The 21,568-nt window shown below is 42.4% G+C and overlaps 1 protein-coding gene across 2 annotated transcripts in view; it reads right to left on the minus strand.

The window, feature by feature from the left end:
• Positions 1-20,862, minus strand: part of ZCCHC8 (zinc finger CCHC-type containing 8) — a 309,991-nt gene extending 289,129 nt beyond the window's left edge. The window contains exons 1-3 of one of the 2 annotated variants that reach the window (XM_078667571.1): positions 20,631-20,862; positions 13,394-13,436; positions 9,450-9,524 (exon numbers count right to left, since the gene is read on the minus strand). In XM_078667571.1, coding sequence (XP_078523697.1) covers positions 9,450-9,524; positions 13,394-13,436; positions 20,631-20,802 — 290 coding nt within the window. In that variant the 5' untranslated portion in view covers positions 20,803-20,862. Of the gene's footprint in view, positions 1-9,449; positions 9,525-13,393; positions 13,437-20,628 lie in introns of both variants that reach the window. The other variant, XM_078667572.1, reaches the window with a different exon arrangement.
• Between the last annotated feature and the right edge of the window lie 706 nt (positions 20,863-21,568).

A 21,568-nucleotide genomic window follows, 5' to 3' on the forward strand; every position in this document is an offset into this window, starting at 1 on the left:
TGGCTGAATTACACTGAAAGATACAGATGTGTCTATGGTGTGAAACGGCAACTAAGTTAATGAAACAAACCTAGAAATATGAGAAACAGAGGAAAACAGTACGTGACTCAGGGTGACAAACTAACATTGAAGAAAAAGCCAATGGGAGAGGTATTGGCTTTTTCAATGTTTGAGCCATACTGTACAACATGGCTAAAACATTTACAAATTCTATACTTAACTTAGGGGAGACCAATTGGCTTTGCCAATGTTTCTTTTTCATGCTTATTTGCAGCCTGTTTCTGCTCGGAGCGGTTCATTGTCTGGCAGCAGGGCTTTGCCTGAGCATTGAATATCGCTTAATATAATAGACAGTGCAACAGTTTGACATCATACTTCGATCAGGACACTTCTATTCTCTGCCAAATATAAATCATTCTTCAAAACTACAGTCAGGGACAACACTGGAATTATGCAGCAGTGGCGAATTTCACAATCAGATCTGCCGTATTTTTCACATAATCCATTATCTCCCACATCATTTGCAGATTTTAACAACAAAATTTGTTTCTGGCTCAAACGGTTCAAAAGTTACTAAAAATGCAGTGACACGTATTGCAGCGCAGTAGAAAGCCTTTTGCACAGCTGGCCTGGTCACCTTTGTTGCTTATTGCTATATCAGAGTGTTAAATGGGTACTGAGGTGTAACCTATGCCCAGACAGTGTTTCAAAGTTTAAAAATTACGAAATAATGAAGTAATACTTTTACAAAACGTACTGCTTTATGCTGCTTAACTTGCCCCATAATTTACTCAACCCTGCAGCATAATTTGGCACTGAATAAAGTATGCATCCAAACCATATAGCGACAAACCTTTAAAGGCTATCGTCCATCCTTATATACCATCAGGCTCTCTTTGCTCTTCTACTCAGGCTAAATTCTCAGTTCCTAGGATTAGACGGTCACAAACGGGCAGTCGGTCCTTCTCTTACCCGGGTCCTCTTCTGTGGAACTCTCTCTCTCTCTCTCTCTCAGGAACAAAACTGTTTTCAGTAATTTTCACAAACACTTAAACCTAGTTGTTTAACCAATAAATTGCTTTTTCCTCTTTTTCCCTGTCTGGCGGCGCCGGGAAACCTTTTGGTAGCTGTGCTCCTTATAAGAGTAAATAATAATAAACCTTTGAAGGCAAGAAGAAAAGGTTTAAGCAAACATTGGTTTGCACCCAATTTTAGACCGGTCTGCCTGTGCGGGGGGGAGGGGAGGTTGTTTTTCATTTGACTGACGTGGACTCCTTTGAGCAGTACTTCAATTAACCCAAAAAGTAAATGTTTAGGACTTCTTGTCCTTTGCCAGCATTAGATTATTGAGCATGGAACTGTGAAGTGCACATGTAGCACTACATGTCAATCAAGATAAAGCAATAGCTAGTTGTTGCCTGGAAGCATACAAATCAGGAAGCTGAGCAACATGGTACAGATTCTCCCACTGGGGAAGCAAGGGCAGGAATACAAGCAAGCTAAATGCCCCCGACCCCCTCTTTCATTAGTAGGGTAGTAAAAGAGACAACTGGGGTGTAGTAGGCCCCTCCCAAAAGTTGGCTCTGTTGCCACTGCACCTACCACACTATTGATAGCTGTGCTCCTAATTTCAACACAATAGTTAGCAGCTTTGTGGGACCCTGCAGAACAGAGCATATTAGGTTGCGGCGTCAGGGTGAGAAAATTCAGAAACAAGGATGATGAGCTGGGAAAGTGTTTAGCCCCCTGGGTACAGTGGTACCCCCTACTTTACCTCACATAAGCCAGCAGGTCTCTATTTACTGCACAAGTTGTGTGGAGTGTTGTGGGAAATTACTGTGTATGCAAGTTGATATAAGCACCTTGTTGTGATTCTGTGAGACTCCGTTGTGAGATACTGCAGGCGGCGAGGGATTCCACACTGTTTATTATGTGTCTGGTCACTGAAGGACACTTCAACCATCAAATAAGGTTTGTGAGGTTGCGAATGAGTCATGTGTTTTTTGTTCAAATGTGTTTTATTATTTTAAAGGAGGTGCCTGTGGCTGTGTGTTAAGTATGCATCTTTTTGTGTGTTCACACACACGTGGTTGTGTGATATAGCTGTGCTGGAACAACATTAGGTGACATCGAGGTGCCTGGGTGTTTTGTTTGCACTTACACATGCCCGTGTGACGTGTTTGAGTGTGTATTTTTTCTGGAGATGGTGAACTAAATGTGCAAGCCCAGAAAGAAAGTCACCAATGGCCCTGCAAAAAGTCAATCAATGTGGCGGGCAGCACACATTCCTTATTTGTCTGCAGCACTGCTCATTGCAATCCAGGTGCATTATTTCACAAATCAAAGACCACACACAGAAGCTGGAATCACCAAGCTCTCTGGTTACAGCAGAAGTGATTATGTGGAGAAATTGAAGTGAAAAAGTAAGCGAGCGGGGAGTAAGAGGCCACAGGGTGCAGGGTAACAAGCCCAGTCTGAGCGCTACTGAAAAATACTGCGACAATAACCTATTGTGCAGAAACTATAACAATGAAGACATAGCATCTGCTTCTATATTTCCATTTAACGCACTGCTGGCATATAATGTGGATGTCAGTACAGAGGGTAATTTCTGTAACCAAATACCCTTCCTGTAAAACGCAGGCTGAATTTTGGTTCCCACGTTGACCGTAGTACCAGAGAATGAAAATCACCCAGTAATGTTAATACTGAAGTAGCGTACAAATACCACAGGTCTCTAGGCGCTTATAAGATGGTGGCTGTGTTTGGTCGCTTCTGGATATGAGACAATGTGTTCTGTGTAGTCTCGGAAAACAGTCTTAGTATCACATTAAAAGGGTAGAGAAGGATAAATAAGTCACTTTATTTTTTTTTACAATTCCTAACACAAAGAAAACAGAATCAACATCTCTCAACCTTGTGGCAGCTTCAGATCTCTGATCAATGCCACATTTATAATGAAATAAGAACAAGATTTAGAGCCCGTTCACATAAAAGGAGCAACGGAACTCGGAGTGTGTGAGAAAAAAAGTGAGCACTCATATAAAGGGCTCCAAATCAAAGAAATGAGTAGGCCCGAAAACATTTGCTAAAATGTGAGATGGGGATGGATAGTAGTAATTGATCCATGTTCCCGGGGAAGGCTAAATACAGGAAGAGGCATGTATGCCTAAGAAAAATGGAAAGAAAGAATATGAAAGAGACGATGAAGCCAGCAAATGGGAAGCATAAGGGCCGGATGAAACCCACAAAGTATATACATCAGGTCTCTTAAAGACATAGCAGCCGAGACCTAAAAGTGAATGGGTCCGTGTGTAATTTAATTGGTGCTCTTAGAGTCGTTCCAATATATATATATATATATATATATATATATATATATATATATATATATTTGTAGGTCTCGCAGAGTCAGCGCGCATGCGCTGCTCGGAGAGACATTTAGTAGCGGCTTTGGTAAGTGCTCCCAAAGCGGCCACCAGCTTGCGCTCTCGCGCACAAGCAAGCTGCTGAGCGCGCATCCATTGCGTGATTTAGCGCGTCATCGCGATCACGTTCGCTTTCACAGTGATCGCGATGACTTTCTCTTTCACGGCCGCGCGGCGTTACTATTACTGCTGCGCAGCCAGTGCTTGTTTTGATTAGGTTGAACTGATGCCCCTCACTTCACCCTCCCAGCAACAGAACAAATCTGTTTTATTACTGAATGGCATGGAGTGAAAAGGAATGTTTCCAAACAACGCAACTATCTTTCAGCCCTTTGCTCAAAAGCCAGATATTCACAGTTTTGTAACGCACACTTCCCGGCCTCGCTTTCCAAAACAACAATAAAATGATAACATTAAGTTTTTTTCTAAAATGAGTTAATGGGTTTCTCTGCCTGAAATAAAGCGCCTCTTAGCAGAACAAAGCTTTTCATAGCTTACTAATGGCTCCCCGTCACTTGCCCTGAGAACTGTTATCACTGCGCCGGCCCCTTCACACGGGCCTTTCAAACATCACTGTTTCACTTAATTCTTTCACCTCCTCCAGTTCAAATGCAATAAAAGCCTTTCCTAGCTGACAACCAGAAAGGCAGAACAGCCTCCAACTGCTGTATAATTCAGGAGGGCTCTTTTTCATTTTAATTGGAACGTTTAAGAGACCGACGGTGGCTTGGGATGAAAAGGCAGGGTGAGCAATTATGGGCTCAGCATTCCTATGCGGCCAAGTTAATAGTGAAAAAAAACAGAACGTCAAAGTTCATTGGAATGCCATGTTGTTCTCAAAGCAATACCTTGATTTAAAACAATGTAATCACACAAGTCACAAATTATTTCAAGCTGCGTCGGCCCAGAAGCGAGTTTGAGCTTTTTTTCCGAAGACCGGAGCCGCTTTTTAGGTCTCGCGCCTGCGATGCATATGGCAAAGCCATATGCATCGCGCCAGGCGCGATACTATAGTTGCGGAGTCTGCTTCCCAGGAGACAGAGACTGGCGCGCGCACGCTCAGGAAAGCGATCGGAGCCGGCCGCGCGCGCGCGCGCGTTCCCAATCTCCTGTCTCTCTGGGAAGCACACAAGCAAGCCCAGCAAGCCCCGCCAAGGCATCACGAGCCCGTCCCAGCCCGGGGTGCCAGCCAGAGCCAGCCCGCGCGAGGACACCCCCTTTTTTATCATGTGAGAAACTATTTGAATATTGAATTATTTCCTTTAGCAGCTGAATCAGTTCACTTGCCTCCCTCCAAAAATATGAAAGTGTGCTGATTTTGCAGGAATTGGATTGTGTTCATTTCGGGTTTCCTCATTCGTGTTCGTTGGTCTATCAGAAGAGCATACGCAGCGGGCAGATGGGAAGAGAAGACGCTGGAAAAGTACGTCGCTTTTACACTACAGCATAGTTAACCCGCCCTTTCTGTAGTATTTTAGCCCACTCTACACAATCCCCCCCCACCCCGTACGGGTTAGCTGTTACCCAGTCACCTCTTGTCCCGCATTCTAATGTTATATTTATGATCGAGCGTTATTTTACCACTCCCTACATCTTCACGTGGATACATGCTGCACGACAGGACTTGGGTGTCCCTCGCCTGCTTCTTGCTTCCGTAGCCTGTGCTCTGAAGATCTTTTCATTTAATAAGCAGATTAACAATGCAGCAAAGCAACCTTTCGCCCTCTCCCGGGCATTCAAATGAGGACCATTGAATTGGGTAAATGTAGAACATTATATATTTCAGACTGTGGAGACGATTCATCCTGTGGGGCAGTAAAATGCTCTAGATGATGTCCCGTGCAGGTTCTTCCCGCTCTGCAGAACACTGACGGTATGTTTAAAGTAATTTCCGATGTGTGCAGCCAGCAAGAGCAGGGGACAGAAATGTCGCAGCACACACATGGAGCTGCCTCTCCTCTGTTCAGACAGTGCTCTTGCAGCTATATAACACCGCCTTCATTTTAGTCTTTGAGCACTATTTACTTTATTGACTTTCTATTACTGCAGTCACAACGTGTTTGAATGTAAGCAAAGCACGCTGTGTCTGCAGTAAGCAGGCGGGACAATGGTGGCAGGCATTCCAGTGCCAAAGGTCTCGATTTTTATTTTTACAAAGCCTTTCCTACCACGCTTTTGTGGTCTCTCAACTACATAAATAACAGGTAGTACTACTGTCGAACGTGATGGCATTCAATTTACCAACCTAAGGAAGATGGAAGGCTGAAGCTGTCTTTAGTAGAATTCGACTTTGGTTTGCATGTCAGTGGCAGCAGCAGCTTCTTCGTAGAATCTACAAATTGTGATAGAGTTGTTTTTGTTTTAAGGAGACACATTTATGTTTCACCAGACCCCTTAACTTTGTTAACACAGCCGTCTATTTTAGTTACTTGAAATTCTTTGCACTTTAAGGAAGTGAGCGTGTGCCCTTATCTGTGTGTCATGCTACATGTGGCAAACTGAATCTTTTTGAAATAGCTGAGGTGTCTACATTTAAATCAGTATTTAATTGTCACGTCGCCAATGAATGCAATAGGAAACAACCATTTACAATGCAGTAGGTCTCGCATTTACGCGAGTTTAAGCTATTGCCATTGGAAATGACAATGCCTTTCATTTAGGTTTTAAAAACTAAAACATAAATAAAAGGCATTGTCATTTACAATGCCAATAGCTCAAAGCCGCGTAAATGCGAGACCTATTGCATTGCAAATGCTTGTTGATGTTAGCATAAAGCAAAGGACAGAAGCCGAGCTGGTCCTTCTCAAATATATATTCGCACTCGCTCTCCTTCAGGCTGCAGATAAGATTGTAAAGCAGAGCAGCTAGATGGACTTGATTAATTCTGTAGAACAAAGCGTTGTCTTCCTCGGAAGGATAATGACTTCATTCAAAAAGATGAGGTCACCCGAGTCAAGGCAATAAAGTTTCGGATATTCACATGAAAGCCAATTTTCCCGAGCAAGGAAAGGTTCTAATGATTGTTGAAGTTATTTCCAGTTCAGCTTCAAAAGGACCCTCCTTCTTTCATATGTGCATCGTTCAGTAAAATACAATTTATAGACCTAAGAGCACATAAATAAAAGTCTCTGAATCTTACTAGAGGGCGGCAGTAATCTTTGCTTTTAGCTCGAGAACGGGAGACAGGCAAGAAGCATGCTTAATATCATTTCTGGAGAAATGCATGAGTAATGAGAAATAGTGACACAAGAATATTTGTATTTTTTTTGTAAACGCTGGAGCCAATAACGCCAGTGTTGTTAGTACAGAGTCTCTGTAGGAAACGCATTTTGTGTTTCCTTAACAACTTTGGTACTGTTTGATAAAACTGCATGTAAGGTTCCCAAAAGGAATACGTTCATTCATGTTGGTCTTTCATGACACTTTTCATGTTGCCATCACCCTGGACAAGCAGCGGCGCTCTCACTTGGGTTACATGGAGTGGCCCCTGCACTTGGGGCATAGTTCATTAAACAGAGCGAGGCGCCTGTCCCTACGTCTGTACTGATCATTGTCCAATTGCTGGTGAGAGGATATGGCATTACACCTAGGGCTGCCGACTTTGGAACTGGGGAACCATGTTCCAATCTCTGCATTTGCTCAACATCCTGTGATTCAGGGCAAATCACTTAATCTCCCTGGGACTACCAAGAACTTAAGGCATCCTTGTGTAACTCAACTAGTGCTCATGTAAACCACTTCAATCCCTTCATGCGGAGTTAGCGCTATAAGAAAAGAAAAAAACAGTGCACAAAAGAAAAACTAGCGGGAGAAAAAGGATGCAACAACAGACTGAAAGAACTGGAAGGGAGAGAGCAGAGGGATTGCAAGAGGCAAAGAGAAATAAGGTGGCAGCACGAGCAGTAAACAGAAAAACCAGTAAAAACTGTAGCAATCATGAAAAGTGCTCTTAAAGTAATAAACAGTAGACCCGAGACTTGATATGTGCTACTTTGATACCACAAAGATAGGGGCGCATTGCATTGCAAACTTGTATTCAATATTCAGTGTAATATTGCCTTGTCAATTGTACAATGTGAGATTGTTACTAATGTCTGATGTCAGCAAATCGGTTTTGTTCATCAATAAAACTTTTCCAAAAAAGTAGACCCGAAACAATGCCTTAAAATGGCCCCTGCGTATTTGCTGCAGTAATTGGTCGCTGCTCTCGGGGAAGGTTAAAGACGGGAAGAGGTATGATGCATGCATGCCATGGGCAAATGTGGTGAACAAATAATGGAGCAACAAGGGTGCCAGCATATGGCAAACCTATGGGTGAGCTAAAATCCACAAAAGTACATACTACAGGTCTCTTTTTGAGACAGTGCATGCCCTAAAAAAGCACTATGACCCAGTCAGTGCTCATCAGGCCTTAGTGCCTTTTTTTTTTTTTTCTTTACTTTCAGCAATGCGCACAGCAGCTCTGCTGCTGTACAACATGGATAAGCAAAACAGTGACAAAAACCAACAGCTCTTGCTTAGACAAGGCCAGTGGGCTTGGAAAATGCTTGTTTTTACTGAGTGGGGTAGTGGTTAGCATTAGACGAGGAGTGTCCAACGTAAGCCCAAGAGGGCCAGCGATAGAGAATATTCACATAAAATCCATTCATATACAATAAATCGAACTGTTTCAACATAAATCACCACTATCCTCTAAAGGTGTCATGGATCCAGCCTCTCTAGACCATTGTTGGACACCTGTTTCTGATAGTCTATGGGATTGAAGAGGGGACATCACTGGCGGTGGGGATGCATGGCTGCCCATGGGACACATTCTTCTGCCTAAAGCAGACAGATTAGATTGTAATCATCACCAGAATAAACGAGCTTGAGGTGAATATTACTTTGACATGCAAATGCGCTATTTTAAGCAAGTGGAAAGAAGGGTCCCCAGGTCCAGCGCTTTTTTCACAGTTTAATACTGCACAAAGACAATCCAATTATAATGTAGCGCTTTACATTTGCACCATTTACATTACACAAGTTCACATTAATAGTTTAAGCAAGGTAGATAACGTAATTAGCCAGGAATCACAGGATGTTGATCTAACACGGACTATATTATCACCTTGTTCCCTAGTTGGCATCTCTGGCTATAACGTCACACTCCTCTCCCCATTATTCAAACAAAAACAGGAAGCACATGTAAAAATTACAGTAAGCACAACAACAGTCAAGTTCACGTTCCTGTGTCCCCGGTTGAGTAATCTGGCTGATGAGGATACTCAAAAGCACATGCCATGCATTCTGGAATGAATATTTTACTTGAGTTCAATTATACCGCAATTAAATGAACAATACATTTAAAAAAAAGCTACATTCTTTGATTGGCAATTCCAAAGTGAACACACAAAAATCAAATGTTATCAACTCACATTTTGCATTCCTGAAGGCGCTGCTTGAGCCCTCTGCGAATAAAAACCTATTCTACAGGGAAAGTCAAATCCGTGCATACTCCACCAAGACCAGCTTATGTCCCCAAGCTGTGGCATCTACGCGTTTAGCTTCCAATGCCTGTTATTTGGGTTTCACAGTTACCACCATTGCCTCCTTAATAGCATCACGGCAATGCATATATGTATGTCAACAAAGTAAAAGAACTACAACATGCCTAGCAAACACACACTATCATGTGGGCTGACCAACTCTGTGAATGACAACAAATGCAATGCCTGAAGCTGGCTGACCCACTGCCTGCTCAATCCATGCAGCCCAGTGGGTGGATCAAGTAAGTGAGTGACGATTTAACGGAGTAATGGATGAAAGTGGAAGAACCAAAGCCCCTCTCAATGTAAGACATATTGTGAAATATTTGTGTTCATTACACAACACTAGCGAGATAGCTAAAGTGGTCAAAGCCCGGATCTAAAGATAAAAACAGTACTGTAGGAACTCCAAATACTTTGCTTGTTAATATTAAACAATTTTTCAAGTGACAAAAGCAGAAAGCAAGAAAACATACATGCAACTACATTTACTTACTTGGATATGGCGCTGTTCATAAAAAGTATCTGTAGCAGAGGACCATCAAGCTTTGAGTCGGTCATACCAAGTCCACTAAAATACAAACAAAAGTATGCATAAGACAACTCAGTTGTCAGAAGATATCTGCTCTGCAACAATTTACCCTTGTACTCTTAACAGAACATCTAAAATGCAAAGTATAATTGAACGTATAATGTTTCAGAGACAGCCACTTAATTGCAACAAATATGCTATACACTATCTTTCCTGTCACAAGAAAGTGGGTCTCCCGGTGCTGAATTTTGCCATACAATCTAAGCAGGTTGCAGAGTTACTACTGCTATGGCACAATGTAGCCAATAGTTAAACATGCAAAAACAAAAGCTTAAACTGAAGCAGCCGCTCACTAAAGTTATAAATATGTGGTTACTAGATATGTACTAGGAGTGCCTCACAAGTAAAAAAATAGAAAGATTACATTTATTAAAAAATGCAATTACGGCATTGTGGATAATTCCCATACTATGAAACAGTTCAGAGAAAACAGAGCCCACAAAGTATAGCAGTGAACTAGAGAATAGACTCTTGAATGCAAACAAAGGTACGCATGATTTTGCTTCATTGGGAAGCAGTGAAAAACAAAAAAAAATGTACTGCTAAAATGGCACTAAAGCAGTAAAAACGCTATTTCAAGGCCATTGCAGCAGCGGTTTCTACTCTGCTTTGGGACGGGAAGCCGGCTCGTATTGCTCAGGACAAATTGGTGAAAGATTGGTACGATGGGGGTATAGCACTCCCTAGTATAGAATTATACTACTGGGCTGCCCACCTCAAACAGATCAATTATTGGTTGCACGCCTCACAAACGGATCCAGCCTACATGGCAGACAGGCATAATGTTGAACCCAAGGGCCTGCTGAGACACTTGTATAGCCGCACCATCCCGGCTGAGCTACAGGGTCCCACCCGTCACACAATTCAAATTTGGTATAAAGCACACAGACATCTTCAATGTGTGAACACCGTTACACAGATGACGCCACTGTGGGATTCCTACAGGTTAGGTTACATGGGCACCACTAAGGGGTTCAGGGCATGGGACGCTATAGGCATTTCAGTGGTGGGGGACCTCTGGAAAAACCATAAAGTGGTGGATTTTGAATATCTACAGTCCAAATACGGTATGGCTATGTCCGAACGTTACAGGTTCATGCAGATAAGGCATGCACTGAGGGCGGCCATCCCGGAGGGAACGGAATTACAGGAGTCTACCCCCCTAGAAGATAGACTGTTAACTGAACACATGCCCCAAAAAGCCACCTCATACACGTACCGGAAACTAGTTAATAATCTCCCCGACATGTTGTCCAAACTGCGTTCCACCTGGGTGGCGGATGTGGGGGACCTAGATGACTCGGAGTGGCAGGAGGCTCTCTCGTCGCCGCGCGAGACAGCGATACCCTCCAGGCTTAAACTGGTGCAGCTGAAAGTGTTGCACCGTACATACTATACCAGGACGGTCCTGCACAAGATAGGGAAGGCTGAACACGATTACTGTCTCCGTGGCTGCGGAGAAAGGGGGACGTTCTATCACACCATTTGGGATTGCGGGAGGTTGGCAGGATATTGGACAGCGGTGCTGCGAACTCTCTCTCAGACAATGGCTACCTCCCTGCGGCCCGGCCCGCGCTGCTGCTTACTGAACATATGGGAGGCAACGGACCTAACTCATCGGCAGCAGGATTGGGTGATGTTGGGTTTGATGGTCGCGAAACGCAATGTAGCTAAGCAGTGGGGCACGCCTGTGTTACCCACACTGAGAGAATGGTGCAGCGACATGGATGATGCGATGGTGGCTGAGAGGGCGGTGTTTGTCCAGAGGGGTTGCCCCAGGAAATGGGGTCTGATCTGGGGAGCGTGGAATAGGTATAGGGGAAACATTTGTGAACCACCGAGGGAAGACTCTGATGAGTATGTGTCAGATTGAGGATTGCAACTAAACTATGGCTGTGGGTGAGGAGGAGTCGTGCAGCTTCAAGGACCTCCAGACCGTTGCAGGAGTGGAAGGTGTTGGGTGTGGTTCGGGAGTGTGTCCCTACTTTTGCGGATAACGCCATTGAGGATCTATGTTTATTTACCCTCTGAATTAACTCAGTGTTTTACTACAGCTGTGCCTTTGCCTACATGAACAGTTTGGTGTTACAGTTTTAACAAAAACAGACCTTGGTACATCGATAACAGCTTCTTGAGCACACTATGTATATTTGCCGCCGGGCCCCAGGGATGCCGGCTGAAAGGCTGTGTAACTCTTTGCATAGTACATTTACCTACTGAATGCTCGCGGCCAGCCCCAGAGGTTGTAGGCCTTAAGCTGTGTCCTAACAATGCTGTGCAATAAAGGTCTTGAGAAAAAAAAAAAAGCAGTAAAAACGGATTTTGCTGTATCTGCAGATCAGCTGCACCTAGCCTTCACGTGTCATGGTCTCCTAATGCCACTTAAGATGGAGTGTAAGCAGCATACTGCCTAGAACGCTTCAACCAGTAATGGTGAAAGTCTATGCAGGATCCAGGAGTGTGGCCACAATGTGGGATACTTGTAAAGCGCACTGTTACTCTACCCGAGTGTCCTGGCGCTGTAGACCGCTGGGGAACCAGTCCTGGTTTTCCCTGTGAGATGGTCCCTTTCTGGGTATCTCCAGGGTGAAACCATGCATCCCCGGCGTCTGTGGGGGGCCGTTGTAGAGATGAGGCAAGCTTAATGCCCAGAGTTACCAAGTGTGTTCCCTGGTTAGAGTAGGTACTGAGGCGAGAATTATCGAGTCCGTTGACCCTGGTCCAAGACCCTGCCGCGTCGGGAATTGAACCCTGGTCCCGGGCCGTTTTCTGCTTACAGGTCTGCCGCCTCTAACTAGTGAGCCACACCTCTCCACAATGAACCTATAATCAGAGTTGAAATATTAATACGAGTAGAAAGGCTGCTGCACACGACCTCCGCTTTCTCATCATGACCTTTTAAAAAAACAAGCACAAGAGCAGTAGTTTTAGGCGACAAGAGGCACCCAATACTTTTAGATTAAGTACAGGTACTGGAACATGGACTCCGTTACACCAACAAAACCCTTAAGAGTGAAACTTAGAAGTACATAGTAAGTGGAGCCTTGGGTATAAAGAATATAAAATTCTTATTCTTGAGGAATGTAACTATGTATCAACATTGACTATACTGAAAATGTCTGTCATCCAACAAACTAGGCTGCTTATTTGAGAAACAACTGGGGCGCAATCTAATGCTTCAACTTTAGCTTTACAAATTTCAATACAATTAAACAAAAAACAATTCTTCATGTATTAACCAAATCTAGACGTTTAGTGTAAAAAATTTTTTTTTTTTTTTTAAAAAAGGGTATTTTTCTACTATTGTGTCCATCATCAGTGCAATAAACATGAACAGTAACTCGTGTCAAGGGCAGAGAGCTACCGCAGTTTCTTTTTAATTGCTCCGAAGTTAGCAGTGAGGTCAGGCATAGTGGCTCTTTCTGTAAGAGCAGGCAGAATACCGCCAAGTACCGCACTAGTTACTACAGATGTCCGATCTTCATTCGGAAATTGTCTTTAACTGGGGTTAAGTTTTACCCACACAAAAAAAAACAAAAAAAAAAAAACACAAGAGCAGAACAAAAGATAAATTCATTCATAAACTGAGATAGTTTCATCCTTCGCCGCCCGGGCTATTTGATACATACTAGAAGGCATTCTTACAAAACATGCCGTACTGTGAAGGATGTCTATCTCTAGAGATATCAAATCCAGAAGCACCTTTCACAAACAATTGTGAGCGAATGCTGACTTTATATGTAGCCTCAGTGAAAAGAAAAAAAAAGTTGTTGAAGAAAGCCAGAGTTTCTATTTACAGCCAACCAAATCCCTTCTTTCAGCAAGAGTCTCCTGGTGTAATAGCATACCTTGGGCGAGTCACGATGTTCAACTTTCTTCGAAGTTCTTGATGTTCAATATCTGTTAAGGAATATTCCATTTGCAGTGTGGATGTCGAAACTAGGTAACTTGTAAAATAAGCCACCAAAAGATCCAGATCTACTACTTGGGTCAATAAGATCAAGCTGCCCTTAGTTAGTCCTTTCGTTAGACTTTAGCACGTTATTAAAATAGTGATATTGTTTTCGCCGGTTAACTGAAACTAAAAAATACCATTATTAATTCCAGTGACATTTTTACTTCTAAAATATAAACACAATACACACGTAATCTACTTATTGGACATTACTTTAAAAATTAAATGTGATCACAAGGTTACGGCTATGACCTGCGTTATTGATTAACCAACGCTGGATACAAATTTCCATATTTTGCATCATTTTGTTAAAAAATGAAAATTTTAAAAACCACTGATGCAATAACAAATTCGTAGTTCAACATATCACCAGCAGAAATTGTTGATTACAAGCGCACATTTGCCTGTAATGCTGTCAATTGAAAGACGTATGCATCATAAAACACATTGGCACTCGCATCTTAACGCTAATTATCAAACATGGGTTTCTATAGCTAAATGATTCAATAATATGCAGTGAAATGTATTGTGGCAGTAAAAAAAAAAAAAAAAAAAAAAAAAAAAGACTAGACCACAAAGAAGTCAGCATGCCCGAGTCCATGTTTATACTTAGTTACACAAATGAAAAGGTAGTTAACATTTAGTGTATTAGGATATATAGACAGCTCTAACATTCTTCACTGCAACTGGTATAATTTAAAATGGAGTGCATGTACAGTACAGAGTTGATATTGCAAAATACATATCTGGACAAATGGAAATACATTAGTCTTTAATGGTGTTTACTGCTAAACATTAAATACATATCTTGATTAAATCCACTAATCAATAGGCGAGTTTTAAATCCACCCCACGACTTGCTTATTGAGCCTGATACATAGACCAAAGATTCTAAACATATAGATTTGTCAATCTGGCACTAGTAATAGCCAAAATAAATATAGCCATGAACTGGAAGGCTCCAACCCTTTACACATGGTTACTAGATACAGCTGATGTAGCAGCCTTTACAAAGCAACAAATTGTACATAGGAACACAGCTTTCGTCACTGAAATTGTTCTTCACAAACATAATACTAGCAAGCATGGTGAAAGAGAATCTTTCTATGTTAAAACATTGTCTCTGGGTTTTACGACCATAATGTTATTTATTATTTTTTATTTATTTAATTCATTTAGATCGCGCAACAGCTACCCAACAAAGGGTTTCCCGGCGCTACGGATTCATTGGTTTGTTTCTAGCTGGGCATGTTTTAGATGTTAAACAGCCAGGTCTTTAAGGCTTTCCTGAACTTCACATAGCTAGCCTCATTTCGTACAGAAAGTGGCATGGCATTCCACAGTGTGGGTTCAAGAAACGAAAACGATTTTCCACCCACACTTGACAATTTGGTTCTGGGAATTACAAAATGCTTAGCTGAGGCAGATCGTAGGGCTCGGGAAGGATGGTAAGGATGCACTAGACTTTGCAAGTATTTTGGGGCAGTTTTTGTAGAGATCTTGTGCATAAAGCAGAGATTTAAATGTAATCCGATTTTCTACTCTAAGCCAGTGTAGATCGCAAATGTACTTAGAGGTCGATGTCATATAAGGGATTTTGCAGAACAGTCTGGCAGCCGCGTTTTGCGACTGTCTGCAGTCTGCGAACTGTTTCCTTCTTTGCCACTAAATATAGTACATTGCCGTAATCAAGCCTAGATGTGATTAAAGCATTGATTACTGTTTTCCTTGTGGATTCTGGCAACATCCAGCAGATCTTCTTAAGCCATTTTAAAATTGCAAAGCAGGTGGCAGATGTCTTCACTGCTTGTTGGTGCATATTAAGGGAATCGTCCACGATGATACCTAGGTTACGGGCCTGCATTACCGGAACCGGGAGAAGGCCCATTTCTTGTGGCCAATGTTGGGGGCCCCATAGTTCTTTATCTTTACCTAGGATCATTACTTCGGTCTTGTCACCGTTTAACTTAAGAAAATTCTCTTGCATCCAACTTGCAATTTTCACAAGTCCTTGTTTTAAAATTGATGGGCTGTCATTTTTCGCAGAGGAAAGCGAGAAGAGCAGTTGTGAGTCATCGGCGTAGGAAAACATTTGTAGTCCCGCCTCTTCCGTTACCTTTGCAAGCAGACTCATATATAGGTTAAATAGTAAGGGGCTTAATATGGAGCCCTGTGGTACTCCATGTTTAAACGTCTGGATGTCTGAACAAGCAGAGCGGGAGAAAACTTGAAAAGTGAGTTTGTCCAGAAGTGATTTAATCCAATTAATAGCAGCTCATCTGATACCCATTAAGTATAGTGTTCGCATTAATACAGCATGTGATACCGTATCGAATGTGGCACTACGGTCTAGTAATACTAGTGCCACTGTTTCACCTCTGTCCAACATGGAGCGAATGTTCTCTGTAACACCAAGTAAGGTTGTCTCCGTAGAGAAACCAGATCGAAAGCCTGACTGTTGAGGAGGCAGCAAGTCTTGGGTTGCAGTAAATTCTGTGAGGGAACGGTGTATGTGCTTTTCAAGTATTTTTGCAAATATTGGTAGTAAGGAAATTCTTCGAAAATTTGAGGGCAGGTTTGGGTCAGCTCCAGCTTTCTTTAGCAATGGGTGGATCATGGCGCGTTTCCATTCGTTTGGCACACATTCTTCCTGCAGGGATACATTTAGAAGGTCTGTGATTATGTCCATAGACTTCTTATTGAGTTGTTTTAGTACCGAGCATGGCAGTGGGTCATTTGGTGATCCTGATTTGATGGTACCAAGTAGCTCAATGACCGTGTCAGTACAAAGCACGGGCCAGCTTTCTATTATAGCAGCCGGGGCATAAGGGAGCTGTTTATCAGTTTGGTTACTCAGTACAGTAGAAAATACATAAGGGGAGGTCATGTTGGCCGGATGGTGTATGTTCTGAACTAGTTCTATTTCTTGGTAGATTTTGTCAACTTCATTTACAAAGAACGAAGCTAATAGATCGCATTGTTGCTTATTTAAGTCTGGCAGGGTTTGTTCTGTTTTTGAGCCAGCTAACTCTTTCACCATTTTGAAGAGTATTTTTGATTGATTTAGGGCCTCAGTAATAGTAGTACATACGACTTCCGCTCTGGCTTTACTACAGAGCGCTTGGTATTTGGCTAATTTGATTTTATATTCCTTTTTAGCTTCTGGGGAATAGGTCTTTCTCCACATGCGTTCTGAGTTTTTGCACCCAGTTTTTTCTTGCTTCAGTGTTTCATTAAACCATGGAGCAGGAGATCGATGGTTTTTACATTTCAATTTAGTCTTAGGTAGGCATGTGTCGATGGCTGTCATGAGCCACTTTTGAACTGTCACAGACAGGTTTTGGACCGATGCCTTAGAGCAAGGAGTATGTGTATCAAGGAAGGTATTTAAGGTGATAATGTCTAATTTCTTCCAATTTCTAATGAGTTGACCATGTACAGGTAAGTATTCCTTACTAGGCAGTCTAATTTGATGAGATAATGATCTGACCAATCAATAGGAAAAGCATGGGAGGTGGCCATATCCTTAATATTTGAGAAAATCGGGTCAAGAAAGTGACCTGCGCTATGTGTTGGCCCAGTATTTCTCAAAGTTAAGTTGAAGGACGCTAGGTCCGCTATGAGTTCTGAAGCTTTTTGACAGTTTGAATTGTCAAAATGTAGGTTCATGTCCCCAATAATAGAAACATTAGCAGTTTATGACCAAAGAACCAATGAGATCAGGAAGGCTTGCCACCCAATTGGTCGCCGTCCCTGGGGGACGGTATACAAGTGCTCCAGATAAAGTGTAATTCGGGGCAAGAGCAAGTTTAAAAATGCCTGCTTCACAGCCTGGACAGGGTAATTTAGTAAGCTCACAGTTGTAATCTTTCTTACATATAATGGCGATCCCTCCACCTAACTGATTTTTTTGATCTAGTCTTACAATGGCATACTGATATGGAAGGGCTTTGGCGGTTTCAGGCCCTGAACTTTCCTGAAGCCATGTTTCTGTCAGAAACAGGGCGTCAGGTTCTTCGTCAATCAATAGATTGAAGAGCTCAGCTTTGTGTTTAGGTAAGGAACGGCAGTTCAAGCTAAGAAAGGAAAAAGTTTTTATTTTAGGCTGAGGATATATTTTTCCAATCTCTCTCTATTTTCAGTAGTTTTTGTCCCGACTGGAGTTATTGAAAAGTTGCAATTTAGACATGCTGCCTTTACCCTCCCTAAGTGCAATATGTTGCAAGTAGTAATCAGGGAAGGTCGCAAAGCACACAGCTGCTCAGAATTATATTTTATGGATGTACGCCTATGTTTACTTCCACATGATTCTATATAAGATGTTACCTGATCTTGTTCATCATATGGTGAAAGTGACTGGGCCATGGCCCTGGGCCCGTCCGAGGCGCGGACGGGCTGGACTCTGGCGTGACTCCGCGTAGCGGACGCGCCGGAGAGCGCCCGTCTCCTTAAATAATGAAGGCTAGAGCACTGACACCGCTGCCGCCTCCCACCCAAGATGTCCGCTGTCGGGAATATTCTCCCGGGACTCGGTACTCAGTCCTAAGATCGGCTGTGACCGCTAAAGTGCGTGACAAAGGGAATAACAAGGGAAAATTATAATAAATGCTAAGGGAATGTGCAATATAATTTTAAAAATCGCCGCTTTAAAATTCCGTGAACCGCACGCAATCAGCAGAGTTATACAAATGCAGCAGGCTACCTCCCGGCTTCCGCCTCAGGAGGGGTCCAGTCAATTAAGCACAAACAGAATCTCGCGTCTGTTCTTGGTGAGCTCCTTAAATAATGAAGGCTAGAGCGCTGACAGCGCTGACGCCTCCCACCCAAGATGTCTGCTGTCGGGAATATTCTCCCGGGACTCGGTACTCAGCCCTAAGATCGGCTGTGACCGCCAAAGTGCGTGAAAAAGGGAATAACAAGGGAAAATTATAATAAATGCTAAGGGAATGTGCAATATAATTTTAAAAATCGCCGCTTTAAAATTCCGTGAACCGCACGCTATTAATCAGCAGAGTTATACAAATGCAGCAGGCTACCTCCCGGCTTCCGCCTCAGGAGGGGTCCAGTCAATTAAGCACAAACAGAATCTTAACATTGCCACTTTGTCAAGGTAAGAGCCAGGTTTATGCTGTAACCCTCGCGTCAGTCTGCCCGAATTCTTGTCAGGTAAGCAGGTACTAGGATGTATTACTTATTTTTGCAGTTTTATTTAGTGAGAACCTGGAGTTTAACAAAGAACTCTAGGCATGAAGAGGTTAAGATATGTGCCCAGATATTCAGCAGGGGTCGGGATTGCAATCCCGTTTCTCTGTACCAAGGTCGGCAGCTCTAAACCCTTAATCTCTCTGCAATGTACTTTCTATGCAGTGATTTTTACCTCGGTGTTGTCCATTTCACTTCCAATTATATTCAGCATGTTTGGCCTATCCAAAACGGTGCGGAGGTGTTAGTGTGAGAAAGGTAATAAATAGCTTTGAACATATTCAACTTTCATTTTATGTCGCCAGGGATGCTGATATGTGATCTGTGTTGTAGAAACATTGCCAAGGCAATCGATGCAACAACCTGTCCATCTTAAGGTGATTTTCAAAGACAGGATCTTGAAAACGTGATCTTGATACAACTCAAGCTGTTTTTCAAGCATTCTGCAGAGGTCATAGGCTTGGCAATTTCCTTGAAAGTAATGTTTGCTATTCTTAACTCGTTTAATATTTGAGAAAGGAATGGTGTCTGTAACTCTGGGCTGGAGCAGCGCCGCTTCCAGTACAGTGGGCACTCTGATGAGCAAATGCAAATTGTGAGAAGCTTGTGTTGTCATTTTCATACTCCTAATGGTCTTCTGTGAAATCTTTTCGCTCAGGTTTTCTTGTAATTATCAGCATTGGAATAAGGTACCGACATGAAGTAGTAACGCTGTTTTCTCCCAAGGCCATTGTTTGACTGGTCATTCAAGACACTATACTACAATACAAGGAATAAAGTGCATATTTAACATCTAGATGAGGTTTATCATATATCACCCGAGAGAGGCAATTAAAAGATTCCAGAGCTTTGAGAGGAGTTCACACCGTCCTATACTTAAAGTACACTAGAAAGACAACATGTATTCTGTTGAACGATTCTTAAACTCTTTGCAAACAACTATCTTTATACAATTAAAAAGTGAAGGACAGAAAACTGAACGTACAGTTCAAATAAGATATATCTCAATCAGTATAATATCTAAAAACAATGCATAACAGTTTCTGCCAAAGTAGGAAACATGACTATGCATAGCCTGAAATTTAAAATAGCAGCCAAAACCATTTCTACAAAGAACTATCAAAAGGCACTATGCCGGCTTAGGGGTCACAGATACAAAGCCTCTTGTAGCACCAAAACGAAGTAGGAGAAAAAAAGTCATCGGGGTTCAGTAAAGAAGGTTCATACCCAATCCACTGGCCATGAAACCCCCAATAAAACAAGCACTTACAGTGCAATAGGTCTCACATTTCCGAGAGTGATCTATTGGCATTGTAAATGATACTGCCTTTTAGTTATGCGTTTATAAAACCTGCACGTGGCGTTTACCCACCGCTTGCAGGTTTTGTAAACATAAATTAAAGGCATCGTCATTTACAAATCTAATAGATCAAACTCTAGCAAATGCGAGATCTATTGCACTGCAAGTGCTTGTTTTAGGTGGCATTGGTTTTCGCGCTCAGGTTTGAAGTTGCAATGCTCCCTACCAGCACAGGTCTAAAAAGCCAGCCGTGTTGTGTTGGGTCCATACCCAAGACAGACTGTCCATGTATAAATGGACTGCCTAAAAAAGTAATCATGAGGCCATTAACATCTTGTAAATCTATAATTTGTTCATGGGCGTGCAGAACGTCTCGTTATTATAAGGAAAAATCAACGTGCCTTTGAGCTCCAAAAACAAAGAGGAAGAACGACACTCTCTACAGTGACCACCGTGGCTGCCTCCGTAAGTCTCCAAACCAAACAAACTCGGTACGAAGAACCACATTAAAAAACTCTATTGAAGCATTCTCCTCCTACACGCAGATAAGCTATATCCACTGCTCAAACACTGAGAAAAAAAGGTTATTGACAGGAGTTAAGCATCCTCGTTCCTCGGAGAAGGATATTCTCAGACTTCAAGTCCTCAATTGTAGCTTCGCACTGCCGCACCCGCTCTCGCAGCCCTTCCAACTCCTCCGAGCTGTCATCCAGCTCGTTGAAGCGGATGTGTACCGGCTTCGGAGGTTCATCTTCCAACTGCTCAAACAGCTCGCTGTCTCCAAAATCCACCTCCGCCATCTTCTGCTTGCAGCTCCCGCTGACGCTCTGTGATTGGGCATGAGCTTGGGCCAAAGTTCATGCGTGACGTGTTGTGCGCAAGCGGGAAAGAAATACTGAAAACGCGACGTAAGACCGTCCAAGTGTAGTCATAAAAGAAATACTACTACGCTACGGTTTAGAGGGACTTCCTACTAATGCCGCAAAGATAGATTAGGCATTTAAGGAATTCTCGTTTTAATGCCTACATTTCTACCTTTTCTGTTTGCAAATGTTGCTTTAGCCAGTAATTACTTTTTTTTCCAAAACAAATTTTATTGATTTTGTAGGGTACATAAGGCCAGGGGCCGAAGCCCATTGTATAAATAACATCTCGAATCAGAAATACCGATAATTACGTACAACCAAATAACCTGCAGGCTGAACAACTGACGCATTACACGGGCTACCACAGCCCTCACTGCGCGCCGGATGTCGAGATATATGATACATAGCTGCCAAGGTTTCAGATTGCTATGTTTATTCATTTATTTATTTATTTATTTATTTATTTATTTAATTGTGTGTTTTTATATAGCGCAGACTCTACCCGAAGGTGTCAGAGCGCTTCACTATAGGAACAGAACTGATACATGAGAACATTACAAGTGAACAAAATACAAAAGCAAACGTTACATTAAATGAAGCAAAAATGACAATCGTGAGCCAACAAAATACAAGAGGTAGCAAACGGTGCATTACAAAAGTGACAATCGTGAACCAACAAAATACAAGAGGTAGCAAACGG

The sequence above is a fragment of the Lissotriton helveticus genome, chromosome 11, assembly GCF_964261635.1.
Source record: "Lissotriton helveticus chromosome 11, aLisHel1.1, whole genome shotgun sequence".
NCBI lineage: Eukaryota > Metazoa > Chordata > Amphibia > Caudata > Salamandridae > Lissotriton > Lissotriton helveticus.